This window comes from Sinocyclocheilus grahami, unplaced genomic scaffold (genome assembly GCF_001515645.1).
Source record: "Sinocyclocheilus grahami isolate Dianchi unplaced genomic scaffold, SAMN03320097.WGS_v1.1 scaffold691.1, whole genome shotgun sequence".
In the NCBI taxonomy this organism is placed as follows: domain Eukaryota; kingdom Metazoa; phylum Chordata; class Actinopteri; order Cypriniformes; family Cyprinidae; genus Sinocyclocheilus; species Sinocyclocheilus grahami.
In genome coordinates, this window is record NW_015505870.1 from 286578 (window position 1) to 303520 (window position 16943).

A 16943-nucleotide genomic window follows, 5' to 3' on the forward strand; every position below is an offset into this window, starting at 1 on the left:
ACCAAAATGAATCAGACTTTCCAGCAGTAGATATGAGATTAGCTACACTACAGACAACCTAACAACATGGAAGCTGTTTAAATAAATTGAATCAGTGAATTGTTTCTTAAAATATCTCCCCAAACTATATGATTCACCAAAATGAATCAGACTTTCCAGCAGTACATCTGTGATTAACTACAGTTACAGTCTAATTACATGGATGCTACTTAAGTGATTCAAATCAGTGAACTGTTTCTTAAAATCTCTTCCCAAATAAACTGAATAACTAAAATGAATCAGACTGTCCAGTGGTACATATGAGATGAGCTACACTACAGTACAGACAACCTAACTACATGGAAGCTACTTAAAGGGTTAGTTCACCCAAAAATGAAAGTCCTGTCATTAATTACTCACCCTCGTGTTGTTCGAAATCCGTAAGACCTTCATTCATCTTCGGAACACAATTTAAGATATTTTTGATTAAATCTGAGGGCTCTCTGACCCTCCCATAGACAGCAAGGTAACTACCACGTTCAAGGTCCAGAAAAGGATAATGATACTGTCGTGAACACGCGTCCACAAGTGCACAAAAAAGTATTCTCGTAGCTTCGTAAATTTACAGTTGAACCACTGATGTCACACGGACTACTTTATCGATCATCTTGGTACTTTTCTGGACCTTGAACGTGGTAGTTACCTGGCTGTATATGGGAGGGTCAGAGAGCCCTCATATTTCATCAAAAATATCTTAAATTGTGTTCCAAAAATGAACGGAGGTCTTACGGGTTTCGAACAACACGAGGGTGAGTAATTAATGACAGAATTTTCATTTTAGGGTGAACTAACCTTTTAAGTAACTCGAATCAGTGAACTGATTCTTAAAATATCTTACCAAACTAATTGATTCACCAAAATGAAACAGACTTTCCAGCGGTGCATATGAGATTAGCTACATTACTGACTCACTGACTACATACTTAAGGGACTCGAATCAGTGAATTGTTTCCTAAAATCTCTTCCCCGATGAACTGATTCACCAAAATGATTCAGACTTTCCAGCGGTATATATGAGACTACTTACATTACTACCTATCTACATGGAAGCTACTTAAGTGACTAAAATCAGTGAATCAGTCAACTGTTTCTTAAAATCTCTTCCCAAATGAATTGATTCACTAAAATGAATCAGACTTTCCAGCGGTACACATGAGAGAACCACTTAACAGAGTGTATTTGACTATTGCGTCAGCTTGCTTGGCAGTAAAGCCGCACGCAACGTGAACAATGTGAAATGCGAAATTCAACAATGTGAAATTCAAACCGCGATGTAGCATTTGGCCATGCTACACTGCTACTTATTGGAAATAGAAGCTTGTTACTGAAAAGGCTTACTTAGTTACTCGCCACCACTGGTGACTGCAATGTAAGATTGACTGATCTAAGAAACCCAGTCCTCAGGGTGGGATATAGTTTCTCATTATAACCCTTCAGATACACACACATACAGACAGACAAACACACTTTCCAACACAACATAGCCGGACATTCCCCGTCATCACAGTCAGACCACAACCAGTTGTCGTGTCTCTCAGACTAGAGCGATCGGCCAAAGAGCGTCACCTCATACTTCACTTCTCCGCCTTGAGGTCTGCCAGCTGTGTTGAGTTTACAAGAACTACAGTGAGAAGGTGACAGCTGAATTTAACACCAGAAGAGCAAGACAGGTGAAACCAAGACAGAGAGAGCAAGAGAGAGAGAGAGAGAGAGAGACTGTAAACACTACAGGAAACACCTGCTTTCCTCCCACATTTTGACCTTCTTCTGTTTCAACTTGTTCCTTGTTTCACTGGTAAACAAATATGCTTTTTGGAAGGATGCACATAAACGGGAGTTTCTTCATCTCTTATGTCATTAAAACAGACCTCAACAGCAAGTCCAGTCGACCATGATTGCAAAATTACTTTGCAACTTTAAAATATGAAAGTACTATCATGTAGTTTAGTCAAAATATGCAAAAAAGTGTGACTAGATTATTTAACTGTGTGCATTTAGGTTATTTAAAAAGCCAGCTATGAAATTAGCCTTAGTAAGACAAAGTGTCACCCATTTTATCCACAGGTAAACATTGTTAGTGCTAAAATTAAATAAACTAATGGGTTTAAAAAATGTATGTTTTGATAGTGTTTAGTTTCTAAGACAAAAGAGCCCAGAAACACGCGATATCTCAATGTAGCTTGAACTTTCTTGAGTATAACAGTCATAACAGATGCTGTCAGTCAGCCATTTTAGTCAGAGAAACCAAACTGTTGCTCTTCAAGGCGTTATAGCTGTTCGTATGCCTGTAATTTAAAAGTAAATAGTAATTTGTGTAATTTAACAGAGGATTGTTTGTGTTTTTATAGAAGTATCTGTCGCAGCTGGCGGAGGAAAGTCTCTTAAAATTCCACACGGAGTCGCCAAACACTGAATGAAGCTCATGACATGCTGAATGCTGAGAGACACAAAACAAAGACAACGAGGATGGAAAAGGACACAAGAAAAACTGCAATTGGATCATTTGTGTACTTGGGCTCATAGCAAGACAAACTGTATGAAAGTTTTCAGGGATTTAAAAAAAGGCTTATTAAATATCATAGATTTTAAAGGAATAGTTCACTGAAAAATGTAAATTCCAAACACATATTACCTTTTTTGTCAGTGAAATACAAAGCATTTTTCAGAATGTTTATGCTGTTATTTTTCTGTACAGTGGAATTGAAGGTGGACCGTGGTTCCAAAATTTAAAAAGCACCATAAAAGTAGTCCATGCGTCATGTGCACTATATTCCAAGTTTTCCGAAGCCATACGTTAGCTTAGTGCAAGAAACAAACTGAAAATATAAAAATAAATGTAGTTTTTAGACCTCGGAGCCCTGCACATGAGATGCGAAAGAAAATTAGACATTATGGCTATGTTGTACTTATTCATTTTCTGTTTTATTTTAGTTTCAACTAAAATGAGGGAAATAATAAGGTTATTGTCGCAAACTAAAACCACATGTTTGTAACTTGAAACAAATGCTAACTGAAATAATTTTACGTCTATAAATAATTGTATTTATATAAACTTATTTTATTTCAGCTAGTTGCTAAGGCAGCATATCTGATTTTTGTTTAGTTTAACTTGAAGTACTAAAATAACTCAAACTAAATAAACTAAAACTAAAAAATAACAAATAATAAAAACTATATAGACAAAAAAACGAACAAAATGACAAAACACAACAAAATTACTAGAATGAGCTCAAATTAAAACAGAAAATATAAAAATTCAATCTAATTCAAATTATTTACAAAAACGATATAACTTAGTATATCAATATACTAATATAACACAAAAAGAAATTAGTACAACATGGCCATGATTTACTTAAAATGAAGAAAAGAATTAAGTCACGGGAACTAATTCTTAATTTGTGACCACAATATCTTTTTATCCAGCATGTCATGTGTGCTTGACAGCCCCAGTCCCCATTCACTTTCATTGTATGGAAAAGAGCAGCAGGAATGCTCTGCAAAATATCTTCATTTGTATTCCACGGGGAAAAAAAATCACTCATACAGGTTTTAAAAATGAGGGAGAGTAAATTATGACAATTTTCAGTTTTCTGTGAACTCTAAGTGCCCTGTCCTTATTCGCAGGACACAATGCAGTGTGTGTCCTCTGTAGTCCAGCATGGAATTTTTATTACACTGTGAAAAATATGTATCAGAATGTGAAAGGCACTGGTAAGTGTAGTGTTTACATCATCTGCATCTGCCATACTTTAAAGCTGGCATATATGTTGATTTTTTTCAGTGGTGGACAAATATAAACTTCACTGAAGAAGTGCCTAATTTAAATTTCTATTTAAATTTAAAGAGGTGTAAAAATATCCTCAGGTCAATACTTGTGAATATTCTGTTGATGCTTTTTAAATTATTATTATTTTGTTTCTGTCTGAATTGCATTTTCTGTGATCATTTTTGTCAGTCTTCAAATCTTGAATCTGTTTCATGCTTGAAATATTCACTTTTCAAAGTGCCTTATAATGTATTAAAAGCCCCAAATGTTTAAAAATCAGCTGAACACCATGGAAAGCTGCTTCTGTATAATGTCTGCCATACTATTTTGTTTTTGTTTTTCATCATTGCTGTACACAGAGCTCAGACTTTAGGAATACTTGAACTGGACCATGTTTATTTAACTGATATCAAATTTATAAAACGCTGAGTGTTATAATGCTAGTATATAATTGGAATGGTTCTGGAAAACTTTCTGTTTTATATTCTGTTAATAATAGCACAGCATTTTATGGAAGAAAAGTATGTATAAATATTTTGGGTAGCTTTGATGCAAATATGAAATAAACATTTTGGAAAATAAGGTTGCCTGATGTTTATGTGAAACAAATAATTAAAGAAAGTGTCCCATGGTGGCCCTGAATGACATGTCTGGGCCTGTACATTATGAAATAACCCCTGCATCTTTTTTTAACCATCAACTTAAAAAAATAAAAAATAAAAATGTGCCAGTTTAATAATATAACAAGAGAGAGGGACTTCATCCTCACCCATGCACTACTATCTATTACATTGTTCTGTTCCAGCGTCCATCGCAGGGCGGCGGAAAGTCACGATCTTCACCGAAGACCTCATAGAAAATACGAGAAAGGCAGGCTAAATCTGAACTCCATTTTCATTGGTCACTTTGTCATCCGCCTCTATTTTTCTAACCAATCAGAGAGCTCGCAGGACAGCATTACGCTATCGAGTTGCTGGGCAGAGAACACAAAATAAACATCAACGAAGCTCGAATTTGGGACTACGCAATAAAGCAGGTTAGTGGGATTTGTTCCTTATCGACTGGATGTTGTTTTAAAGCAATGTATTTTGCGATACTTAAGACTTTCGAAGGCTTTATTTTAGACACTGTGTCAAATAAAGACAAAACGGCGTTTGTTCGCTGCTAGTCCCGAGGCTTTGTTTATGTTGCGCTCGTGCACTTAAATGCATAACGTTACATTAAATGCGTGCTCTACATCAAACCATAGACACATTAATGACCGTTGGTACAAAAACGAAGTATTCCTCAGCCAAAACACTTGATTTTGGAGACTGCAGGTCTTCTGTCTGTATGGTAATGCGATACATTCATCGTATCAGGCTTGTGTTGGAGCCAAATGGACGCTGCTGATTGGAGCAGCTGCATGTTCTCATTTATTCATTTATTTTTGCTTCACAAAGAAACTTGCATATTAACGTTTATATTTCTGCATTCTAGGTGCAAAGGCACATTTTATACCCTGTAAAACTTAATTCTCTGATTTTTACCATGGCAACTGACTGTGAGGCATGGCTGAATGCAAACCCTGTTGGTAAGTTCAAGTTGATTTTTACTGCGATATTTAGGTATTTTATATCACAGTAAATATTTCTAGGTCAGTGTTTGAGAATTGTTTGCCCTCATATTTGGTATGTGATATGATAAGTCTGTGGAAAGTTGCCAAGGTCAAGCCTATCACTTGTTTTTACTCTCTCAAATATATGTATAAGTGGCCCAAACTTTGGTCTCTAGTGCCAATGCTGTTTTAAAATGTATGTTTAGTCTGATATTACATATGATACGCATATTCACATATATAAATGGTTCCAAACACTTTTGTCAACCACAGAGGCTGGAGATCTCAGAGATTCCTTCCCCTCCGGGGACGAGGACAACACCTTCACTGGAAACGTTGATAATGAAATCAATGGAAACTGGATATTGGCCCCCACCGGCAGCATCCATGAGGCAAGACTCAAGGCCAAGGTGAAGAGACGTCTGAGGAAGAACTCCTCCAGGGACTCGGGCCGGGGCGACTCGCTGAGCGATAACGGAGATGTGGTCCGCTCTGTGGTTCCACCCACCAGCCCTAAGGGCAAACTACTTAACAGGAGGTCGAGGATGGGCAAGGGACGAGGACTGCCGAAGAAAGGTATCAATGCTGTTTTATTTCTTAAAGGGGTCATATGATGCTTTTTTAAAGATCATTATTCAAGAAAGATAGCTTTATTAGCATCCACACCAATTGACTAACTTTTTTTTTATTATAAGCATGCTGCGTTTTTGGATTTTGATTCTCAAGGTTTTAAAAATCGTTCTGGAAGTGATTCCAAATTTATCGTTTTTCTGTGTCATTATTGTTATATTTGTGGCTTGGCGTTATTTATTCTTGTAGATTTAAAATGATTATTAAAACTTTATAGTTATCATTTCATATCATCATATTGGCTAGTTATCAAGTTACCGCCCCTGGAATCAGTGGGTTTTCTGTTTGAAATTTAGATATTAGTTCAGTTGAACTTGGAACTTGGAACGCATAAGAATAAATTGGATTTAGAGTTCTGGAATTGTAAAAGTTCCGGAACTCCAGTGCAGGTGGGATTCATTTACATAAGTTCAGAGCATAGAAGTGTTGACTTGGCTCCGTTCCAGCATCCGTTGTTTCATTTTAGCCAGTTAGACTGCTAACAAACATCCGAGCGATTCTTCATGCAAGTGGACTCCGACCTGAATTGATTTGGAAAAGTCTGGCTTGCAGAAACGTCAGATATATATATATGTATATATGTATGTATATGTGTATATATGTGTATGTATGTATGTAAGACTGCAAAAAAACATTTTGATTTATCGCCCCTCGTGACCTTTCCACCTCCCCCATCACCTGCGAGATGACTTCATGGCACACTTCTCTTTTTGATTCTGTCTGCGATGGCACATTCAGCCCTGTTTGTGTTACGTAACTGCTGGTCGGACTGCAGGGCAGGGCTGGAGTTCCTGTTAGCTTTTTTTAGACAGAAGCCTAAAGATATTGCAGTGAAAATGTAGTTGGTTTGGAGGTGCCATACGTAAGGTTAAATGCTCCACTTCATCCATAGAGGCCTGAAAAGTGGATTACAGCATATTGACAATCTTCTTTGGAGGCTTTTCGGTCAGTCTGAGCAGAAGCGAGTTGTTGTTTTGCATTTAAATCGGGGATTACAAATTGGTGACAAATATTTTCATTGTCAAATAGTAATTCGATTTTTTTTTTAAATACCATGAATTATCCTGAACACTAAATTGATTACTAAATGAATAAATATTTTCTTTGTCACTGATTAATTTAATAATATTAGGTTTTTTAAATTAATTCCATTAAATTCTTAATCAAATTACAGTATTATTTTTACCTTAATTTAATTTGCCTTTAATTCAGTCCATTAAAAGGTATTTTCAAAAGATTGTTTTAGCACATTTGGCTCGGAACGTATATATGTATTTTTATTTTTTTATAATTTATAAATAATGTTTTGTTTATAAATATATTTTTTTATATTTTTAAAATATCTTAATTTAAGCAAGAATAATAATATATTAGTATTATACTTTGCATTTAATAATATATACAATTGTTTTTTATGGTTCTTCTGTAATTCTGTAGTGCTAATTATTAGAGGTCGACCGATAGTGGATTTTGCCGATACCGATAGCTAGGTTGGACCACACTGGCCGATATCGATTAATTAACCAATAGTTTTTAAAATGGATACTGAACAAAAACTAAAATAATGCTTTATTAAAAAAAACAGTACTGAACCCTACTAGTAGTAGTAGTAGTAGTAATAATAAAAATGTTGAAATTAACACTCTAACAAGGAACAATACTTTCATTACACAGCTTTCATTAATCTTAATGTTACAAATGGACTCTTTAAAGTGTTACCATTTCATTTCAACAGTCATGCTTAAAGATGCACATCTTTAAATATATACACAAAGGCCATAGCATTAAAATGATATACACAGCCCTCTACGAACACCTTGCAAATTGAATCGCCATTGGCTAGTACATTTTTTCGTTTACTCGCCAGATTGATAAATATATATATATATATATATGTGTGTGTATGTTTGTTTGTAAAATGGCACAGTTTTATAAATATCTGAAAGTACACTCTTAACATCAGTCAGTCAAGCATTATCATATGATAATCAATATTATTTAATGATAGAACTTTAGTAATTAGAATTAAAACTGATAGCCATGTATGAATGCATATTAATCATTTTAACTGAACTTCGGACTGGTGCTGGTGCTTTTTTGGTCATTCAGTGTTTCTGTAAAAAAATTGGGGGAAACTAACAAAAATACTGATAAGATGATAATTATTATATCTAGTGCGCCTTCACACTAGAGTTTACGGTGCGTCAAATACAGGTGCGTTGCACATCCATTCAGATGAACTGAAAAACAGCACAGATTGCTTGGCGGAGAGTGAAACTCTGATGCGCTCAGTCAGAGAGTGTTCGGCGAGTGAAAATATATCGGAGCTAAACTTATACTTAGCCTCCAACTCACGCACTGGTAAAATCTGAGAATTTATTAGCAATTGGCCAATATTAGACATCATTTAGTCACCCAGAGTGAAGATTTAGTCGCATATGCGAGTGATTTACTCGCAATGTAGAGGGTTGATACATATGGATATTGTATGTATACTCTCACACTTTAACTTCTTCTATTCTTGAACACTTGATGATGAGCTAATCAAAATAAAAGTGCAGCACCGGGTCTAGGAGAACTCACTGGTATTACACACACTCCGGATGCGTCGCGTTCAACTCGAGCAGCTGTCTAAAACAGTTTATTTAATCATCAAACGGACAAGTTTACTTCAAGAATGAACGAACAATTTGACAAGTTTGAAGTTCAGTGTTTAAAAAATGGAGCAAACAGAAAGAGAAAGCGCGATCTATAATGAAGCACTTTAATGAAGCATTAACAACAATTCGGGACAAATAATGTAATATAATGGAAAACTATGTGAATGGCGCTCTGTGGCGCGGCAGGATTTTCTGTCGGCTGCATTTAAATCCTCGTCTGAAGTTTCCCGCTCTGTTCAGCGTGTATAATGACAGCAGACCCTTCTCAGCCGTTCCAGCAACGGACGCAACCCAGAAAAACTATCGGCATGGATTTTTGCCGATAACCGATAGTTCCAGTAAAAAACTATCGGTGCCGATTAATCGACCTCTACTAATTATTATTGTATTATTTATTTTTGCCTAGTGTCAATATTTTGGTAAATATTTAGGTCAGGTAAATTTTAGAACATCTATCCTTAATTATTGTACATTGTTTTTTTACAGATAAGTTTTTGTACTAATGTTGCATGTTTTTAAAGATATTTTGCTTTTGCAAGAATGGGAATATTCTAGACGTTTCTGGAATATTCTAGTGCTTTCTAGAACATTGTGGGACTAGTCATAAAATACAAACATCATCCAACGTACACTTAAGTTCTTGATGTCTCACTTTTGGCAACTGTTTGTTAAACTGTTGTTAGCTCAATATTATGCATGAGTACTAAACAAGACATTTATAAAAAATTAAAAAAAAGTTTCAAATTTGGTGTTATGTATTAAATGTATAAAAAATATATTACCTTATTGCATTCTATAATGCCCTACATTATATTTATTAGTGTGAATGGAAAGTGGATCAAAATTTAAGATGACTAAGAAATATTTAAAATGTTTGTAAATATTTTAATATTTTAGATATTTTTATTTTGTATTTAAAAAAAATACTTCCAAGATCGATTATATAGGCCTATTTTATTATTAATGAAATCAGTTCTTTTTTTAGATCCTGTGGGGAAAAAATGTTTTAGTTTTTGGAAAAAATGTAATCAAAGGTTTAAAGGGGTCATATGATGTTGCTAAAAAGAACATTTATTTTGTGTATTTGGTGTAATGAAATGTTTATACCAAAAAGTGAAATATTTCTAAATGTAATGATATTTAGGATATCTCTTATTGTTTATTGAACTGTTTTAAGGAAAATGATATATGCTAATTTTATTATAAATCCAAGTTAAATATGGATAACTTGTTACTATTTTCAAAATATTGTTTGAGGAAATGTGTACAATCTTTAAATTCAGTCAAAAGCTTATTAGTTTATTAAGTGGGTAGCTTATCTAAAAATTTAAATGATCATTTACACACCCTCATGCCAGAGCACAAAAGAACATATCTTTTGAAGATTAAGAACCAAACAACACTGGACCCCATTGACCTCCATCGTAAAAAAAAAAAAAAAAAAAAATATTTTACGTGCCACAGAAGAATGAAAATCATTCAGGTTTGGAATGTCATGAGGATGTAGCAGAACATCTACATTAATGGAGGTCACGCTTAGCCTTGCATGCACATACTGCTTTATTTTCTTCTACCAGTTTGGTTAGAATCAGTTTCTGTTTCTCGTTCAGTATCAGTTTGGCACTTGAGAGATGATGTTAGCAGCAGCTGTGAATTAAAAGGGCCCGGCTCTGTTTCAGAGGGGACGACCCCGTGTGGCTAACATGACAAAGACAGGAACTGTATGTACTTTCATTGGCTACAGCAGAAGGCACTGAAAGAGTCACATGGTTTTCGTTCTTCTTTCTGTTCTCTGTTGACATGATGTCACTTTTCAAGTTTTTCCAATGCATTTTAAAAAAGCTGTTTGTGTTTTGTATCCATAGGTGGGGCAGGGGGTAAAGGTGTATGGGGAACACCTGGGCAGGTTTACGATGAAGATAAAGTTGACGTTAAAGATCCCAATTACGATGCTGAGCAGGTAAGAGCCACTCAATGTGCTTGCTTATGGTTTTTAAAGTAATAGTTCACCCTAAAATAAAAATTAGCTGAAAATGTACTTAACCTCAGACCATCCAAGATATAGAAGAGTTTGTTTGTTCATCAGAACCAATGGATCCTCTGCAGTGAATGGGTGCCGTCAGAATAAGAGTCCAAACAGCTGATAAAAACATCACAATAATCCGCAAGTAACCCACACCACTCCAGTCCGTCAATTAATATCTTGTGAAGCGAAAAGCTGTGTTTGTAAGAGTCCATAATAATGCTTCCTCCAGTGGAAAAAGTCCATCTCCTGTTGTCCTCCCGCAGTAAAATTCACCCACATATTTGTTTAGAACAGTTCTGAACTGTTTCCACTTGTAAACGGTGCTTGATCTGTGCATATTTCTCTCCTGATTCAGACGAGATTACTTTTTCACTGGAGAAAGCAATATGATGGATCACGGGCTTGTATTTTAGCTGGAAACAATGGTTTGAAGTTAAAAAAGATGCATCTTTTCACAAGACGTCCACTGAAGGACTGGAGTGGTGTGTGTTATTTGTGGATTATTGTGATGTTTTTATCAGCTGTTAGGAGTCTCAAGCCCAAAGTGTACTTTGGCCATCCGCGTCCCGCACGGTCCGCACACTGTCCTCGTGACGCAATTTTCATCATCAGAAGTGTCCGTGAACGGTCCACATACAACAGCACAGGCGCAAGGTAAACTTTGAGACAGAACAGGTCAAGTAGGTTGTACTGCGCATGTGTTAGACTCGTCCATCCGCACTCATCTGCAGTTGAGTTTACTGTGAAAGCTGTGCGGACGCGGCTGTGCATGAGACGGAACGGAGCGCAGAAAGGGAAGTATACCTGGGCCTTCATTCTGACGCCACTCTTTCACTGCAGAGGATCCACTGCTGAAGAAGCGATGGAATGCTGAATTTCTCCAAATCTGTTCCCATGAAGAAACAAGCTCATCTACATCTTGGATGGCCTGAGGGCGAGTAAATATTCAGCAGATTTTTTTATTTTGGGGTGAACTGTTCCTTTAACCATGAAACTGGCACACAATCCATCAAACGTTGTGTTTCTCCAGGAGAACTGCATATATGAGACTGTTGTCCTCCCTCTGGACGAAGAGACATTTGAGAAGACGGTCACTCCTATCGTTCAAGAGTACTTTGAGCACGGGGATGCCAATGAAGTGGCGGTGAGATTTATGGCTGTGTTGTTGAATGAGGAGACGGCTTTTACCCGTTCATATCTAATTAAGTGTTGTGCAGTCCTGTGCGTTTATGAGTAAAAAAACCTGAGGAATGCTGCATTCTCATTATAATCAGGACATCTCGCTCTGTTCCCTCAGGAATTGCTTGCTGAGCTGAACCTGGGCAGCATGCGAGGCGACGTGCCCATGCTAGCCGTATCGCTAGCGCTGGAGGCTAAAGCCAGCCACAGGGAGCTGACGTCACGACTGCTCAGCGAGCTCTGCGAGTGTGTTCTCACGGCTGCCGACGTGGAGGCCTCCTTCCACAAACTTCTCAAAGAGCTGCCTGACCTGGTGCTGGACACGCCTGGGGCTCCACAGGTGACATGCTAGACCTAGTGTATGAGAGTTGCATAAGTGAGGCATACGCTTTTAACCATGCATATTAAACTTCAAAATATATTACCATATATATATATGCACACACACACACACGCTAATATATTGTAAATTTTTAAAATATATTTTTATATATTTCATATTTTAACATATATTTTTTAATATTTACCTTTTATTTAGTTTTTGAAAGCCTTAGTTTGATTTTGATATTGATGAATTTTACTATTAATGATTTCAGTTCCTTTTTGGACCCTGTGGGAAAAAACACAAACAATACTTTTATATTAAAAGTAAATATTTTATATTTCCAGTTGTCTGTACAACCGTTTTTAATATAATATTTTCATTTTTTATGTTAGTATTTATAATATACTACTGCATTAATATGTTAGGATTATAGAATTAATACAAATGATGTATTATAATATAATACAATATTATTATACTCACGTTATTAAATTCTATATTATCATATATTGTTATATTATATTTATGATAATATGATCAGAAAGTGGACCAGGTTGAACACAAAAAAATATTGTAATTCTTTGTATAATTGTTTATATTTTTTTAAATAATATTTAATATTTTAATATTATATTTAATATATTGGCCTAATATCTAATACATTAATATTTAAATATGCACATATTTGTATACATTTATATAATGTATATATGTGGGTATAATATAATTTGAATATTATATTTCATATATCATATCTAATATACTAACATAATACATATATAAATAATTTATAAATGTATAATATTGGTATGTGTGTGTATATATATATATATATATACACACACACAGTATAATATCTTATATTAACAGCATATTTTTATTTAAAGCTTAATTTATTTTATATATTTTTTTACATTTATATTTATTTCACAAAAATATGAAGTTAAATATTTTTTTTTAAGTCTATGTTTTAAGTGGCATGAATAGAAGAGATAATTAAATTGTTAAACATAATTATTTGTATGACATTTAATGATCAGCCAAAGTTCATAATCATGAACCGCTCTAGGTGTAGGTGTAATTTTTGCAGTGTAACATTTTGCAGTTTCTAAGCTGCGGTGCGTCTCTCTGTGCTGCATGTTTACTTTGCTGAAAGCGTGTTTGGTGAGCCGCGGTTAACAATGAAAACTCTGTGGTCGGAGCACGTCTGGTGGTGCAGATGAGCCAGTCAGAAGAGACTTTCAGCTGTTTCCTTTGGCTTCATAGAAACACCAGAGCTTGTGCTTTTGTCTGGCTGTGTGCAGAATGCTGGGTCAGCGCTGTGCCTCAAACACACTGTCTGCTCTACAAACACATTTACTCGGGCCTCTCCTGTCAGCCTTCATTCCTAACACGAGGGCAAATGTTGTTCGATTTGGCAAACACAGCCCTTTCCTGCTCTTAACAACCAATGCAATCTGAATACAAAGGGTAGACGTGCCGAAACAGCAAGTGAACAAATATTGACCTCCGACTGGTGTGTGTTACTGCATTATTTGACTGTGTGTTTCCTCCGGCTGCGCACACAACTGCACTGTTTACAGCAGGTCACACACAAATCCAATGGCATTTTAAAAATGTCACGATTAGGAACTTAAGGGGCTTTTTATACTCTTCAAGTGAAATTCTGCTGTGTGAAAAGATTCAGTTCCTTTTTTTGTGTCCCATGAGGGGTTTTTGTGTATAAACAAGAAATATGGAAATGCTTTCAGTGGAAAGCTCTTAGAATGAGTGATCTTTAATGGGAAATATTGATCTTTTTTTAATGACTGTGCAAATAGGAAATGTAACAAGAAATATTAATAGAAAATATTTTAATAATCTTTATTTTAGAAGAAATTAAATCAAGTTATATATCTTAAGTCATATTTCTTCTAAAATAAAAATTATAAAAAAATAAATATTGATATTTAATGTTTTATGTATATATAAACAAATATAACTTGATTTATAATTAGTTATTAAATAATCTTTATTTTATTCAGGACAGTGTTGTTTGAAAAAATAGACAAAGTTGCCAAATAGTAAAAAAAAAAAAAGTAATAAAATATCTGTATATATTTTAAAATGTTACATTTTATTATTAATATTAAAAATGACTGTTTAATAATATTTCATACTTTTATTGTTTGTCAAAGTTTTCAAATCCTTAAAAACAATTCATATAGGCCTAGTTTAATTATAAATTATTTTTCAGTTCATTTTTTGTCAATAATATGGAAATAATTTCAGAATGAGTGATCATTACCTAAAATATTATTATTATTATTATTTTATTTTATTTGTGACACTGTCAATGGTAAAAAAAATATATATATAATTTTTGGACCAAAAATGGACCAAGATTAAAGTTGCTCAAGCATTTGTAAATATATTAATATTACGAAACAATTATATTTAATATTGAAATAATTTAATACAAAATGTTATCTAATTCAAATATTTAATATCTTTAATATGTGTCAGTGTTTTTAAGAGCCTTCTAAGAAAACTATTATAAATGTAGACTTTTTTTATCTTGTGGACATAGTGGGTTTTTAGGGAAATGTTTTTAGCTGAAAACTCTCAGAATGAGTGATCTAAATATTTACTTTTGTCTTATAGATTCTTGGTCAGTTCATCGCTCGAGCTGTCGCAGACAACATCCTCCCAAAAAGCTTCATAGACGGCTACAAAGGACGAGTAGATTGTGAATACGCCAGGTACTGAGTGTTTTCCTCTCAGCGCGTGTGTCTCTTCTGTGTTTTGATTGCGAGTTTGACGCCGGTTTGTGTCGTTTCATCAGAGCTGCTCTGGATCGCGCGGCCGTGCTGCTGAGAATGAGCCGATGGACCGGCCTTCGCATCGACAGCCTCTGGGGTTCAGGCGGTGGCCAGAGACCCGTCAATCAACTCATCAAAGAGGCAAGGACACACCCATTCACCGCCTACCACGTTACATAACATCATCCTTTGTCTATGAGCTGGAGGATTTTATAGCATATTGAGCAACACCACATGCATTCAGCTTCTAACTCCGGATTGCATAATGGTTGTTGTTGCAGGTTAACCTCCTGTTGAAGGAGTATCTGTTATCAGGTGACACGGTGGAAGCCGAGCGCTGCTTGAGAGAACTGGAAGTCCCACATTTCCATCATGAGTTTGTTTATGAGGTAATAACGGCAACAAAACAGGGATTTAAGTGGAAAGCTTGTGCCTGATTAATTTTTTTGACCTTTTTTTGTCTTTTTTCTTTCCCAGGCAGTTATCATGGTTCTGGAGTCTAAAGGCAACAGAACACTTCAAATGATCCTACAGTTGCTGAAGTCTTTCTGCGCCTCCACGGTCATCACTGTGGACCAGTTGAGACGGGTATGCTGGTCAGTTTGAATCACTGCAGCTTTAAAAGCACATCTACAGTGAATGCTATCCTCTTGCAGGGCTTTGAGAGGGTGTATCTGGACATGGCAGATCTCAGTATTGACGTGCCGTGTGCGTATTCGCTTCTGGAGCAGTTTGTGGAGCAGAGCTTTGATGCTGGTGTCATTGATAAAAAACTCCGAGACCTCTGTCCTTGTCGGTGAGTGAGGTGTTTTTCTTTACCTGCACTTTATAAAAAATTATATAATAATAATAATAACTTTTTTATTATTATAAAAACACACACACGCACACACACACACACATATACAGTGGGGCAAAAAATTATTACAATAGTTGTAATGTATAAACACTATTGATAATTATTAGTATTACTGTATATTTATTCTTATTATTATTAATAATAATAATAAATACAAAAATATGTTAAATTATTACATCAAAATAATTTTTTGCCATTTCTGATTAGCGGTAATGTATAAACTTTTTTTATATATTACATTATTATTATATTAAAAATATAAATTATATTAAAAGAAAAACATTTATTATTATTATTAGTGTAATAATGTTGTCATATCCAAATGAACTTATTCTTATTATTGTATCTGTTTTATTTGCTCTTCTATTTTTCTTTCTTTGTCAGGGGCCGTAAGAGGTTCATCAGTGAAGGAGATGGCGGGCGTCTCAAACTCGAGAGCTGCTGAGTTCAGGATTCCTGCAAGCCATTTCTGTGGCAGCTGCTCCAGTCGTGACGTTCGCTGGAGTTCTGTATTTCTTTAAGTTGCTTGTATTTGTCATGAAGGTTTAAGTACTAAAACCTTTCCTCCTGTCAGAACACAGTGTGACCGAAGGGCCAGGCACTTTCCGATCTGAAGGAGACGTAATTTCTGATGTGACTTGTATAAGCTAATCCTGAAAGTGCCACACTTATGAATTTAGTCATTCCATGTTTTGTATTCCTGAGTTCACTGCCATTCCTGTTGTCCAGTCTGCAGTGTTTGTAGAGACTTGCAGATTTGTGCACATAGCTTTATAAGTGGGCGGGCATGTAAGTTCAGAGCTCTTTCTCCTCCTGGGCTGCTTTTGTATACTGTGCTCGAGTTTATTTTTCCCTTTATTTCCTCTGACTTTTCAAAGATGTCACTTCTGATGGTCACTGACGAAACGACAAAACTGAGCAACGCACAGCAGCTGGGATCACTTCACAGAAGTGTCCAGAACATTTATTTTTATATTACAGTAGACTGGTGGAAGTGAAATGTACCTAACTTACTTGCACTTTGTTCAGAATGGTTGATGAATAAATAATAAAAAGCT

At 35.3% G+C, this 16943-nt stretch overlaps 1 protein-coding gene across 1 annotated transcript; it reads left to right on the forward strand.

Annotated features, from left to right (window-relative positions):
• Window positions 1–4748: 4748 nt before the first annotated feature.
• Window positions 4749–16943, forward strand: LOC107559549 (programmed cell death protein 4-like). Its single transcript, XM_016243430.1, has 12 exons — window positions 4749–4844; window positions 5288–5381; window positions 5679–5981; window positions 10561–10655; window positions 11752–11865; window positions 12019–12240; window positions 14869–14966; window positions 15050–15167; window positions 15308–15415; window positions 15504–15614; window positions 15683–15822; window positions 16270–16943. Exons 2-12 carry the CDS (start codon window positions 5339–5341, stop codon window positions 16328–16330), a joined length of 1413 nt encoding a protein of 470 aa, XP_016098916.1. The 5' UTR covers window positions 4749–4844; window positions 5288–5338; the 3' UTR covers window positions 16331–16943.